Consider the following 15206-nt stretch of genomic DNA (forward strand, 5'->3'; position numbering starts at 1 on the left):
TTTCCCTCTGCAGAATGCAAATAAATTCATATACTTTCCACAATGTGATTTTCCGGATTTAATTTGTGATGTGCTATCTCTCACTGTTACCAATAACCTACCCTTCAATTATGGGCTGCTCATGTCTTTGTCAGTGGGCAAACTTACAAAATCAGCAAGGGATCAAATACTTATTTCCACCACTGTATAAATTACCCCCTGAAAGCCAAGTTTTGATCATTTGGAACAACTAACTATTGGAGCATTGTCTTCAAAATATGCACACAGCATTACTCAGTGAAAAAATTATTAAAAAGCTATTTTGAGTGGTATGTAAGCACTTTTTCAGCAGTGGACAGAGCTAGAATCACATCTAGGCTCAGCCTAGGCTCTTTCTTGAATCACTAGTAAAAAAAGGCTCATTTCTGACACAAATGAAACGGGCGCTAGCAAGGTTTTCCTCGGAGAGTGTATGTTTGAGAGAGTGTATGTGAGAGTGACTGTGTGTGAGAGAGAGAGAGTGAATGTGCGAGTGTGTGTGAGAGAGTGAGTCTGGGTGTGAATGTGTCTGAGAGAGAGAGAGTGTGTGTGTGTGAGAATGAAAGTGTGTGCAAGTGCGTATGTGAGAGACAGTGTGTGAGAGAGAGTGTTTCACACAGATACAGTGTGTGCAAGAGAGTGTGTGAGACACAGACTCTCTGTGAGACTGAGTGTATGAGACCAAGAGAGTGTGTGAGTGACTGTGTAACACATAGAGTGAATGTGATACAGTGTGAGACATAGTGTGAGTGAGAGACAGTGTGTGAGAGTGAGAGAAAGACATTGACTGTGAGAGAGAGAGTGTGTGTGACAAGAGATACCTCCCCCCCCTCTCTGGTGTCAGGCCCCCCCTCTCTCTCTCTGGTGTCTGAGCGTTACTGTGCAGGACGCTGAGCTCTGGCTGTGCTTCAAGAAACTGACCAATCCTATTTAATAGAATGCACCTCTATCATTCTGAAGCCGAGAAACCTTGTGTGGTTGGTCACTTCTGCTTGTGACGAACCCGGAAGTACATGATGTCAATTCAGGAGATGGATACAGAGAGCAGGAATGCCTCAGCCATGCAGTCAGCTTCAGAATGTTGGAGGTGCGTTTTATTATATAGGATTCCTTCTGTGAACTGTGTGCTATTCAAGGGATCGAGCCTGGCTTTCCCATTCTTTTCACCACTCTGTGGAGAAATGCTGTTGGACTGACCTCATTAAAAGTTGTGCCTAACAGGTTTGCACCTGCTGTGTACCACCCAGAGGAAAGCTTCCCTGTAGGTTTGTTGCTATGCTTTGTGAGTTTACATACTGCTTTGTGTATTTGACGTATGCGCTTTTGGAACTATGCACTGTGGACTCCTGATGCAGGCACTCCAGCTGAAACGCAGCCCGTGTCCAGTCCCCGTAGTGGTTGTGTACCTTTTCAAGTGTATTTATGCTAACCCTTATTAATTAATCTAAGAGACTGTTTTGGTTCCACACTGGTCTTTGGTCATCTTTGCTGCTTTTCGGTTTCTGTTTCTCCATTTGTAGTACCCTGCAGAATGTAGATACAGGGTTCAGCAGAAACTAGATTTATTGATCAAGTTATTCCCGTATCCAAAAGAAATTTTTAAAAATGTATTCATCCAAATATCAAAAGGTAAGAGATGACAGAAGAAAAAGACCAACTGACCCAGCCAGTTATTCTGTCTCTGCACTGCTAACAATACATTCCAGTTGCCAGCCAGTCTGTTCATAAGATTTTATGTTTGTTACTTGATCTATGTAAAGTTGTTTCTTGTGATAAACTTTCTTATAATAGTATAAATAAACTCATACTAATTTTTAAGAAGTTTGGTTGATAATCTCTAATAAATGTGTGTATAGATCTTTTTTGTTATTTGAAGGGTAAACAGTGGGTAATCTTTCAGCAAGGGTTCATAGCTCAAGAAAGAGGACAAATGTGTGCCCTTAGTACATGGACACAGTTGTTTTTAATGGATTTTGTCTATTTCAGACATGTGCAAGCAGCAATCAGTTCTCTATTCTGAATTGGTGTGCCCCATAAAGTAATTTTAAGACATATTTTTGTTTGGCAGGAGCCTTAAATTGGACAATTTTCACTGTATAAAAGTAGCACAGTTTTGTCACATTTCAGAGGTTTTCCCCCCAAATCTTACAACAAAAATATGGATTTAGATTTAACATGTATGAAATGTGGTGGTGAAAACTTGCAAGTTCTTTGAAACTTGCCTATGTAGGACTGTCAACTTAAAAGACATGCTAGCCAACAAACATAAACTGTATAAAATATTCAAATACAGTTAATTTTATTTTACAAATTTTTAAAACAAGATTTATAAAGTCTCACACTGCCATCTTATAAAAAATGAATCATGAATTAAAATCAAAGAAAAATGAGGTAGTGTTGCATCCATACAATTCAATAGTTTTCAATAATAAAATTGGCAATTTCCTTGATTGCAGAAGGTGCCATCTTATTTTGGAGAGTCTTCTTTAGCAAGTCCAAGTTCCTTATACAAAAAGGCAAAATGTCTTGCAATCTAAAATGAGAGAATTTTATGTAAGTTGTCTTATTCTATAAAATAAAATCTACCATGTCTCCACTGCTTTTAGAGACTTATTAGTGGTTGTCACTTGCAGGAGCATAGCTACCACTGAGTTAGGCAAAAAGACCAGGGCCACCCAATGGTAAAGACTGCCTGCTGTCTCTAATTGGCTTCCTGCTCTCCGTCCCTTTGGCAGGCACTGTGTTCTCTCATTTCCTCTACCCCACCTTCCTGCACAAGTCCAGTGTCTCTCTCTAGCCCCCTTCCTCCTGGCCCACCAAACTTGCCAGCAGTGATAAAAGCAGACTGCCTCTAGCTAGCCCCACCAGAGCCTTTCCTCGGTTATGCCCACCTCCTTTGATGTAACTTCCTATGGGTGAAACACTGCAGAGGAAAGACCTAGCAGGACTAGCCAGGGCAGCCTGCTTTCATCACTGCCAATGGGAGTCTGAAAGACTGCCGGGGAGGGGGGGATGGTTAGAAAGACTGGGAAAGGAGAGATGCAGAGCCTGGGGAGAACTGAGGGAAGAAAGAAACAAGGGAGGGAGGGAGGGAGTAGAGGGGAGAGCAAGTGAGAGAGACACTGGTTCCATGGTGGCAGGGCCACCAAGATTCCCCCAGGCCCAATGCTAGCAATAGAAAAGCCACTTTCAAGCTTCCAGTGGCAGGCACAGGCAGAAAGCTGGACTGGACTTCTGTTCCTATGTGCTGAGATATCACATTAACTCTGCTCTGCTAAAGTACTTCCCATTGCCACATAGGCAGGTGGGGGATGGGCAGAAGGAAAAAGGACCAGTGGCCAGCAGAGTTAACAAGATAACCCAGCACACACAGGAGCAGGAGACAGACTGAAAGAGCAGTAAGTTACTGCCGGGTAGGAAGATATGGACAAAGAAGGCAGATGCTGAACTTGAGGTGGAGGGAGGATAAGGACAGGGCACAGAGGAGATGGGCAAGTCTGAGTTGCACATGAAGCATCTGGACATAATCAATATTCTTTGCTCCAGAAAAAAAAAAAAACAGATTTCTTAAGGTCACATATGCAAGTTCAGGTCTTCAAAAACAAAGCTATCTACAGGCTCCTTTTATAAACCTGCGATACCTGATTAGTGACGTGCTGAAAGTGAAGAAGCCCATTCAATCCAATTCAATCGGTAGTGCCGCTTTGTAAAAGGAGCAATATTTCACAGGACCCCACAGTTATCCACAAAGGAAAGATATTCAACATAAAGGGATCTTTCACTTGCTCATCTTCCAATGTGGTATATATCATTCAGTGTAAAAAATGTAACGAAGGATGCTATATTGGAGAAACAGGCCAGATGCTTAAGACAAGATTCAATTTACATAGACATCACATGAACAGTACAGCCAGTAGGGCCCCCACCCCGGTGGGACAGCACTTCACAGAACCAGGACACTGTACCAGTGATTTCACAGTGAGAATACTGAAAGGTAACTTTAAAACCACACAAGAACGTAAGACCTTTGAAGTCAGAATGATTGAATATTTTAACACCCAACAGAAAGGACTTAACAAGGATCTGGGGTTCCTAGCCCATTATAAACCATAAAGCTGTATGTCTCTGTTGATCACCCCACCCCTCACCTATCCACACCCATCCTGTTAGAATATCAATGATATGCTTTGATGTCCCCATGCATACCTCCGACCCACCCCCATCCTCCCACCCTGTCAGACTGACATAGTAATGCTTGAATGTTTTCACTTATATACACTGTCAGCTAGCACATTTGCTTATTTCCGATCTGACGAAGAAGGGCAACCTTCGAAAGCTAATCAAGAAATGTATTAAGTTATGTCCAATAAAAAAGGCATCATCTTATTTTCTTTTCCATGTTTTATTTTGTTTGATTTCTATTGATAACCTTAAGAGTGGACTAACATGGCTACCACACTCCTCTACTTAAAAGGAGCTCTAAAAGCGTTGACCTATCCTGAACTTTACTGGATGACTCCAGTAGCACAGATATATCCTAACTGTTGCTCCTCCCCATACCTTGATTTTCTCTAAAAGGAAGAAAGTACACCTTATTAAATGAAGGCAAAATTGAAGTAAATAAACCTCAAACCTCAACTAAATACTTCTCTGTCTCTAAAGCAGTCTGACCCAACACTGGGAAAATTTAATACTCTCAGATTAAGACATCTGGTATGATTTTTCATTTGCTCCAACTCTCTGTGAAGAACAATCTTATCTTACAGTAACACATTAATAAAAGTCTTTGATTCCTAAACATCTTTCTCCAAAGCACCAATTTTTTCCTGATATTCCTTCCCAAGACCCTCTTGACTATGGGCCAGTTATCCAACAGTAGTTAACAAGGAACTCAGGTCAGAACACCACTTAGTTATAGTGGTGCCCAACTTCAATAGCATAGCCTAGATAACATGTAGGGAGACTTCAGCAGTGGAGCCATCTTTTGAAGGTCCAATTAAGCTCTTTGGGCAATACTCGAGATTCTAGTGATAAGAACAAAGCCTTGCCATACTGTGACTGAAAAAAAGGTCCATCCTGTTTCCAACAAGTGGCTAATCCAAGTCACAAGTATTTGGCAACATAGGTGTCCTTTGAGGAGGTGAAGAGGGAGGGGGGCATTGCCCCTCCAAATGAGCTGCCTCCCGCTCGAACACCCCAGTTGTCAAATTCAGCCGGCACTTCCAACACTCCTGCCACATCGTATCACATCACATGCCCCCTATAAAGCAGACAGACCATTCCATGGTGGTAGAACTTTTGGCTCTTTTGAGAACAGATTCAAAGATGTATTATATGATCCCTTGGGCAGAAAGGCTTGGACATTAATGTCTTTTGGGAGCAACATATTGCAGAATACTATGTTCACAGCTTCTTACCAGCTCTTTATGGGCATTTACTTAGAAAACATTTGGGCTCATTTTCAAAAGAGAAAAATGTCCGAAAAGTGGCATGTCTGCCTTTGGACATTTTTCTCATATTCTGTAATATGAATGTTATATTTCTGATACTGTATCATACCACTGACATTACTAGGATTTTATGTGCCTAAGTTTGCATTTTTGATTATATTTTATACTTACATTGGTCATTTTACTGTTACACTGTTAACACAATGTAAGTTGTTTATGTCAACCTGTACCTGTTGCACACTGCCTTGGGTGAATCTTTTCATAAAGGTGGTTAATAAATCCTAATCCATCTATAAACAAATATATGTGGAGAGAAAAGGAGGCCCTATTACTCTGTAAAGTGTAGGTATTTTCCTTACTCTCATTCTTCCCATCAAGACATGAATTCCACTGTTCCCCTAGACAGCAGGAGCCCAAACGTCCCAGCTAGCACAGAAGCCAAAACTAGGGTTGACTGCCTCAAGAATATAAACATATTCCAGTATCCATGCTGGACAATCTTCCAGTAGGATGGGGTGCTAAAGTTTTTCACAGATCGTTGGTTCCTCATAACCTCCAATTAGTGGATTCTAAAAATCATATGGCAAGGATATCATCTGTACCTATTCAACATAGCATCAAATTGTCAACCAAGGGCATCATCTTAAAACTGTCAACATTACAAGATATGTACTAGGTGCTCTCCCCTCTCTTTACAGGCGAATGCGGTCGAACCTCTTCCTCTAGGGAAAAGAAGGAAGGGATTTTACTCTAAGTATTTCCTGACCTTGAAAAAATGAGAGAATTCCATCCTATCCTAGACCTAAGGGGACCCGGACAAGTTTCTAGTATGAAAATTCATTAGAATGGTCGACTCCCCCCTGATGTGGTTTTGCATGCTTTAATTAGACTGTATGTTCTTTTTCTTGTGTATTTTTCCTGCATATTGCTTTAAGAATTCTTTGTAATTATTGAAAATTCTTATAAATACAAATCATTAGCATGTGTTCCCTGGGCACCGTAATCCTTTCTTCAAAAAGTAGACTGATTATGTTTTTCTGGACTTAAAGGATGTTTACGTTCACACAGAGCAGGGGTTTTTAACCCAGTCCTCAGGGCACACCCAGCCAGTTGGGGTTTTCAGGATATCCTGAAAACCTTGACTGGATGGGTGTGCCCCGAGGACTGGGTTGAAAACCTTCTACATAGAGTACATTCCAGTCACAGTGCTGTTTTTTTTTTTTTGCACTTTATTTGGTTTTGTGTAGTGGTCAAATGTATGTCAGCAAATTGAGAAGGGTTGTTTGAATGATTTACTTTAGTGTATCAAACAGGGGAAGCCAATGAAACCTACAAAAAGTAGTACAAGCAAAGCACAGAAGTTTCCAAATGTAAACCGATGAAGTCGTACCAATGAGAAACTTCAAATTTCAGATTAGTGCCCCAACTTCATTGGTTTACATTTGGAAATATTGACTTAATCCACGTCATGAATAAATTTTTGAAAAAAAAAATACAAAAAGTGGAAAAAATATGAATATAAACACAATGTAATTATAAGGAGGTTTTTTTAAAGACTAATGAGGAAGCCTGCTCAGTTTAAAGTTCATCTTTAAAACAAGGCAATATGCGGAACATTTTCCTCCTTTATTGAATAAGGGTTTTGTTAAAGATATTTGGACTTTGTGCTAGATAGAAAAACTTGCATTGGCTAAATATTGGAAATTTTCCTTATAGCAAAGTTTATTGTATATTATTAATAACTGATAAAATTTGCAATAGGAACCAACCCAAAGTAGAGTAATGCAGAAAGGTCAGTTAATAGCAGATTACTATTTCATCTTTGTCTGTGAGAGTGTGAATGAGAGTAGTTAATTACAGAAGGGCTGTCTCAATAATGTGAGCATTACAAAATACCAATTGATTTGGATGAAGACTATTGGTCTTGTTTAAGTAATCGTTCAACTGAACTATGCAGTGTTCACTTATTTTTGGAAGAAAAGGCAAGTTAGCTACAGGGTGATAGTCAGTATCCACAGAAATACTAATCGAGGTGTGTCCGATTCTAGGGCAAATGCGTTTTTCCAAAGTAATGGAACTCCTCCGATGAAGCAGATCATAAGAAGAATAAGGGGGAGCATGGATATTTCAAAAGATGTAATACATTTAGAGGGTAAAGGATCTTGGGGTGCTGTCATATACCTAATAGAATGTAATGTATCCGGAAGGGTATCTAGGGAAGGTTGGTTCCTTTATGCAGAGCTTGATTCAATTGAAGCCTCCCACAGTTTCATGAGATTTTATCTTGGTATTAACCCAGCTGACAAAAAGCTCCTTTCGAGCCACTCGGTATCTGTGAACTGAAATATCCGATTCTGGAAGGTCCTGTTTTTGGTTGCAGCAACTTTAGTGTGCAGTGTAAATGATCTCCATCCTCTAGTAACTGATCCATCTTACATTAAATTCTACCACAAGATGGTTTTGCATACTCATTCTACGTTCCTTCCTAAGGTAGTGCTGGAATTCCATCTTAATCAGTACGCCCACAAAGGTAAAAGCATATTGCACACTCTTAACTGATGCAAGAGAGCCTTGGTCCTCTCTATATGGGGTGGACTAAAGCCCTTCAAAAGTACACCCAACTTTTAATTTTTTGGCCCTAACAGGATGGGGGCTGCATTTCCTTCACCTATGTCCAGACAGACTTTACTCTTAAGGGTCATATCACAGCACATAATATCAGAGCTATGGCGACGTTGCTAGTCCAGTTGAGATCAGCCTCCATGAAGGAAATCTGCAGGGCTTCAACATGGACATCTGATCATACAATTACAGATCACTACTGTTTAGAAAAGGAAACCTGAGGTTTAGTCAGTCCTCCTGAATCTCTTTGGGATTAGAATCCAACTCCAAATCCCCCTTATAGGGAAGTCGTATCATCCCCTTTAAAATTTTCATCACCCTTCCTCTGTACTTTTTCTAATTCCACAATATCTTTTTTGAGATGTGGAGATCAGAATTGCAATATTCGAGATGCAGTCGCACCACGGAGCAATACAAAGGCATTATAACATCCTCATTTTTGTTTTCTATTCCTTTCCTAATAATACCTAACATTCTATTTGCTTTCTTAGCCACTGCCCACTGAGCAGAGGGTTTCAATATATCACCAACTATGACGCCTAGATCTCTTTCCTGGTCGGCGACTTCTAATGTGGAGCCTTGCATTACATAGCTATACTTCAGGTTGCTTTTTCCCACATGTATCACATGCCCCACCCATGCACTTCCCCCTTTGAATGCCCCGCTATACAACTTGCATGCTCACATTATAGACTACCTCTGCACGTGAATGTTACTGAGCTGCAAAGGTTAAGAGGGGTATCCTTTATGCAAGTAAGTTTATCTGGAGTAAGCAGGGTGGGGTTAGGGAGGGATTTGCATTTATGTGCATACTTTTGAAAATTTGATCATATGCACATAAATTAATGCTCAAAATGTGTGTATGATAAAGAGCAGGTATAAAAGTGCATTGCTCTGCTGGGATAATTTTCAAAGAAGTATGTATGAATGAATGTTTGCTTTCAAAATCTGGCACACAAAATATTCATGTGTACAGTTATAGAATTAACCACATATTGTAGAAGACATACCTCATTTAATGAATCTTCCCAACTGGCTGGATTACAATGACTCCCTCCTGGGCTAACGTCAAAAATCAGATTAGGTGTCTGGTATCCTGAAACATGACAGAATGACTGAATGTTCATCCAGTCTGCACAGTGCATGTTCTTTTTTTGTTTCAGAAAGTTTAAGGTCATCTAATTACAGGGCCCTTTTAATAAGACACGTTAGAATATGGGCTTAGCGTATTTTAACATGGGATTTCTCCAGGTGCTAAGCCCACTTCTAATGCGGCAGTATTTTAGGCATTCCCCCCCCCCCCCCCCCCCATTTAACAAGGTTATTTATTGATCCAATATGTGGTACAAACAAGAAAACCACAGGTAAAATATAACTTAGTAGGTAATGAACTGAAACAAAACAACAGCCACACAAAGCCAGAAAACAGCCGGCAAACAGTACAATAACCAAAACATGGGGGCAAGTACTACCTCCTTATGTTAGAATTTTATAATGGAAAAAAAAAGGTGCCTCCATGACCCCCTGCCCCCAAAATTCCCATCCCATCCTCCCCTCCCAAAAAGACGACCTATATATGAAACAGGAGAAGAGCATACAAACCAACTCAAACTGAGCACAGAGCAGCAAGGGGGACCCTGCAGTTTTTCCCATTTTACCAATGCCTTGAGATGGACTGCTTGCAGTTTATTCGTAACACAAATGTAATGTAATCGAGCCTTCTAGCCTGTAACGAAGGAGGCTCTGGGCGCTTCAAAAACTCAGCTAAGGTAATCCTAGCTGCAAATAAGACATTGCTGGACCCCCAAATTTGTGCAATAGCCATTTTAATTTTTTTTCCAGATCGCGTGCTGATGAAAAAGGTTAATGCAAGAGCACTTCCCGCCTCCTAATTATGAGGCTCAAAGTGTTCTCATGTTAACTCCACATTAGTCAATTAATGTGAGCTAATGCAAACAAACTATCTGGTTAACGCTTTCATGCCTATTCTCTACCCGTGACATGCACCAAGCAAAAATATTTTTCTAAAAAAAAAGCTAACACACAAGTTATGGCACGCTGACAGGCAACTTACTGTAAAACACATGGGGCCCCCTTTTACCAAGCTGCGGCAAAAGGGGGCCAGTGCTGGCGTCGGTATGTGTTTTACACATGCCGCGTTGAGGCCCCCTCTTTTACCGCAGCTGGTAAAAGGGAAGTTTTGCTTTCCTACAGGAAATGGCCGGGCGTCAAGTAAAGCACTTGCCGCGCGGCCATTTCGGGAGGGGGGGGGGTGCCCTTACCGCTACCCATTGAGGTAGCGGTAAGAGCTCCCGTGTTTACCCGGCGTTAACAGGGCAGTGTCGATTACTGCTGGGTACACTCCGGCGCTACAAAAATAAATTTTTGTAGCATCAGAAATGATGGTGCGCTAGGGGTGGGAAGCACTGCCGGGTTGCTGTGGTAGCCCAGCGGTACTTCCTGTGTAGCAAACAGTAAGCCCGCATTGGGCTTACCGCCGCTTAGTAAAAGGAGCCAGTGGTAAGCCTTTTTTCCTGCATTAAATGCATGTTAATGTGTATCACGGTTTAGCAAAAGGGCTCCTACATGATTTGATAATATTTTGACAAGAACTGTTTTATGAATACTGAGGTAAATATTCATCTATTCAGTTTGGCTAAGTGAACCGGCAGAATATAAAGATATAGCTTTATACAGATAATTTATGTATATAGCTATATATAATATATGTCCACCCAAAGAGATATAAACCAACAAACAGTAGTGTGTAATCAAACCTGATCAGGAGACACCGAGAAGAGAAAACTAAAGATAAAGCAACACCAGTGCGGTAGCAGAAAATTTTTAATTATCAAGAACACCGGTGTCAGGGGTACAATAACTGGAGTGACAGCAATATGAAACCAACATTAAAAGCTTTGTCACTACTATGGAATGCACAGCGCAAACATCTGAGCTCATAGCCATAAGCCATTTGATTTAAAAAGGATCCTGAAGTGATTTCAACCTACACAGCAAAGGATACTTGACCAGAATTTATCTGTAAACCTATGTAAATAATGTCTTTGAACCTCTTTTCCTTTTCTCACAATTCAGTTTCCTTCTAAGCTTGGTAAAAAACACAACCGAGTCACCAAACCATTGAGGGCTGTCATGGCTCCCTCTATGGCAGGGGTCCTCAAATCCAGTCTTTCAGGATTTCCAACGAATATGTATGACATCTATTTGCATCCGCTGCATGCAAATAAATCTAACACATGTACATTGTGAAAATTCTGAAAACCAGGGTTGGGTTGTGGACCTCAAGAACTGGATTTGAGGAACTACAAGGCTACGAACACAAACCAATAAATGTGGGTCTCCAGCATGGTAGCACAGCCTTCAGGTTAAACAAGTTATTTAGATCTTACTTCTTATCCAAACAAATTAATTCTCTTGCATATTTCCTAAATTATGGTATTACTCATATACTAGCAACGCTATATTATCACATACAGTTTTATAATGCTTATGTTGACATTACACTGCTCCACACTATGACCTCTTCTTTTATAAGGCCTTCAAACTGCTCACTTTCTCCCTTTTCACACAAGGAACAACATTTATTTATTTATACTTATATCCCACATTATCCGAATTCCATTATTCAGTTCTATATGGCTCACGTTGAGAAAGAGCAAATTCAGGGGTCCTTTTACTAAGCTGCGCTGAAAAATGGCCTGTGCTAGTGTAAGCGTGTGTTTTGGACCTGTGCAGATCCATTTTTCAGCGCACCTGTAAAAACGCCTTTTTTCTATTTTGACCAAAAATGGACGTGCGGCAAAATGAAAATTGACGCGCGTCCGTTTTGGGTCTCAGCCCTTACCGCCAGCCATTGACTTAGCGGTAAGGTCTCACGCATTAACTGGGAAGTAATGGTCTACGCACGTCAAATGCCTTTTAACACCCGGTAGCGCCGCGCTCCAGAAAATAAAAAGTTATTTTCTGGCGCGTAGCGGACACGCATCAAAAATTAAATTACCACTGGGCCACGCGTAAGCCGGGCGGTAACTTGGAACTGGTGCGCGTTGGGCGCGAACAGGTGCTTATGTGGCTTAGTAAAAGTGCCCCTCACCACTAGGAGTGGCCTAGTGGTTAGGGTGGTGGACTTTGGTCCTGGGGAACTGAGTTCGATTCCCGGCACAGGCAGCTCCTTGTGACTCTGGGCAAGGCACTTAACCCTCCATTGCCTGTCGCATTGAGCCTGCCATGAGTGGGAAAGCGCGGGGTACAAATGTAACAAAAAAAAAAAATATAGTGTTAAATGTAAAAATGTAAAGCAACAGAGAAGTTACAATAACAGTTTTACCCCGAGTACATCTCAGACACTCAACTTGTACTCTAAGAAGGCTCCACATGACCCAGTTATGGACCTGGTGGTATTAAGACAGCTGTGCAGTTAAACGTGCGGCTTTCATGAATATAAAACATGATATTACCTTCTTTTATAGGGTTACAAGAATAATCAATTACATTTTTCCGAAGTCTATGAATATATCTTAACAATCCCATCAGTGGTACTCGTTGATCCTTTTCATAAGCTGTGATTATCATTGAAGGATAATGCTAAGAGAATGATAAAGAAAGAAAAGTGAGATCATAGTGACCGTCTGACTACAATGGGCACAAGTCATTTAATGCAGACACAGTTTTTTAAATGGTAATAAGTCTTTTCATGTATAACATTAGCTACATGCTTGAAGACTTTTTATGCTCAACAATGAGCCAGAGTCCTGCATAGGGACATTATGTTTAATTCTATAATAGCTTGACTTGGTAATTAAATATAAGAAAAACACACTTTCAATTATAACTATAGTGAACCAATTTAAACTGTGCACAGATGTTTTGCTTACAAAAGCAAATTCTAGAAAGCTTATTTGTTCAGGTTTTTGATTCTTGATATACTGTCATAGAGTATAAACTATCATCCTATATAATAATTCTCACCTCCAACAGGATGTGCTTGGGACCGTGCCTGCCGGAAGTGGTCTGCTAGGCAGGCACGCACTGACCTCAGTGACAGACAATTTGGCAAAGCAAAACAATCTGAGTGCTGGCCATTAGGACACAGGGTTGATAGGAGAGTTTTAAAAGACTGAAGGAACCGAAAGTGTTAAATGGGGGGAGGGGGGGAGTTCTGAACGACTGAAAGACATGAACATTTGGGAAAGGAAAACAATCTGAATGCTGACCATTAGGACACAGGGTAGATAGGAGAGTTTTAAAAGACTGAAGGAAACGAAAGTGTTAAACTGGAGAAGGGGGGGGGGGGGGGAAGTTGTGAATGACTGAAAGACATGCAAATTTGGGACAGGAAAACAATCTCAATGCTGGCCATTAGCACACAGGGTACATAGGACAGTTTTAAAAGACTGAAGGAACCAAAAGTGTTCGGGGGGGGGGGGGGGGGGGGGGGGGGGGGGCAAGTTCTGAATGAATGAAAGAAATGAAAATGTACGAGAGGAACACAATCTGAATGCCGGGCATTTGTACACAGGGTAGATAGGACACTTTTTAAAAAAATGAAGGACGTGAAAATATTACATCTTGGGGGAGGGGTGAGGAGGAAAGCGGTGGGGTATCCAGATACTGGGCGTTAGGGCCACTGGGGTACATAGACTTTTGAAAGCCTTAAGGAACCCAAAGTGTGGTAAGGAGGAGGAAAAGGAGGGGAGGGAACGGGGTGAGGGGCATTAGGAACAGGGGAGGGGGCCCTGAAACACACTCTCATTCTCTCACACACACTGTCACACAGACAGTCTCACTCTGTCACACACCCGCACATTCACTCTGGCTCTCTCTCTCAAACATACACACTCCCAGGAATACCTTGCTAGCGCCCGTTTCATTCGTTCCAGAAACGGGCCTTTTTTTTTACTAGTATTCAATAATGCAAGAGATTAAGAAAAGGAACTACAATTTCCATAGGTAAGGAGAAGATAAAGCAGATAACATGCCTGTAGGCTAAGGTACACAGTCAACTGCCTTAAAAACTAGGGAAAGGGACGAAATGAAGGTGTTAAGGCATAAACGGAGTGGCCTAGTGGTTAGCGTGGTGGACTTTGGTCCTGGGGAACTAGGTTCGATTCCCACTGCTGGCACGGGCAGCTCCTTGTGACTCTGGGCAAGTCACTTAACCCTCCATTGCCCCAGGTACAAATAAGTACCTGTATATAATATGTAAGCCGCATTGAACCTGCTATGAGTGGGAAAGCGCGGGGTACAAATGTAACAAAACAAAAAAAAAACCCATAGGCCTGTCTAAATAAGTAAGTTTTCAAAGCTGCTTTGAACTGGGATCCTTGAAAGTGTAGTTCCAAGGGAAGAGAGTTTCAAAGAGTAGGCCTGGCGACCAAAAACAGGGACTTACGCAGAGCAGCCAACAAGATCAGACGGGGGGCCAGGACAACCAGAAGATGTTGAGTCCCTGAATGGAGATCTCGAGAGGGCAGATATGATGACAGATACTGTGATTTTGTATTGTAAATTACCCTAGGGCAGATTCACTACTGGAACTTTTATTATAAAGGACCAGTTTTATTAAGGATTTCCATCATCATAGGCAGGGGAATGAGAGAAAAACCTAGATGAATAAAGTCCGCAGTACGTGTTTTTCAATTAAGAACTATTAACTTACAGGCTTATCTATTACTGGTCAGTTTATAAAATGACTTGCTCACCTTTGCCACTGCGATCTTTGACCCAAAGTTAAATACAATCGAGTTAATATTTAAACTCAATTGGTGTTTAAATATATTCTGGAAATTCAGTGCTGGATGATAGCACAATATATCTGGATATACTGCAGACTGCCACTGTTTATTTATTAGGATTATAAGATTGGGATTATCACTGTTAATCCGGATAATGGTATATTCAGTACCGCTATATAGAGTACCACCTGGACAATTTAGGAGTGCAATGTTTCTGTCCTAAAGTGTCTGAATATTGCCAGTATCAGATATTTGTGACCGTCTCTGGAAAAACATGACCAGAACAATCTCTCCAAAATTACTTAATAAAAATCACACACAAGGTTAGAAAATCATAGATTAGAGTGGAGGAGTGGCCTAG

At 41.1% G+C, this 15206-nt stretch overlaps 1 protein-coding gene across 1 annotated transcript in view; it reads right to left on the reverse strand.

Annotated features, from left to right (window-relative positions):
* Positions 1 to 2359: 2359 nt before the first annotated feature.
* The window catches only part of PREPL (prolyl endopeptidase like), a 98219-nt gene continuing 85372 nt past the window's right edge, over positions 2360 to 15206 (reverse strand). Inside the window, exons 12-14 of the mRNA XM_030195804.1 lie at positions 12569 to 12695; positions 9101 to 9186; positions 2360 to 2551 (exon numbers count right to left, since the gene is read on the reverse strand). Of these exons, the coding sequence (XP_030051664.1) occupies positions 2486 to 2551; positions 9101 to 9186; positions 12569 to 12695 (279 nt within the window). The 3' untranslated portion in view covers positions 2360 to 2485. The remainder of the gene's footprint in view (positions 2552 to 9100; positions 9187 to 12568; positions 12696 to 15206) is intronic.

This window comes from Microcaecilia unicolor, chromosome 3 (genome assembly GCF_901765095.1).
Source record: "Microcaecilia unicolor chromosome 3, aMicUni1.1, whole genome shotgun sequence".
NCBI classification, from domain to species: Eukaryota; Metazoa; Chordata; class Amphibia; order Gymnophiona; family Siphonopidae; genus Microcaecilia; species Microcaecilia unicolor.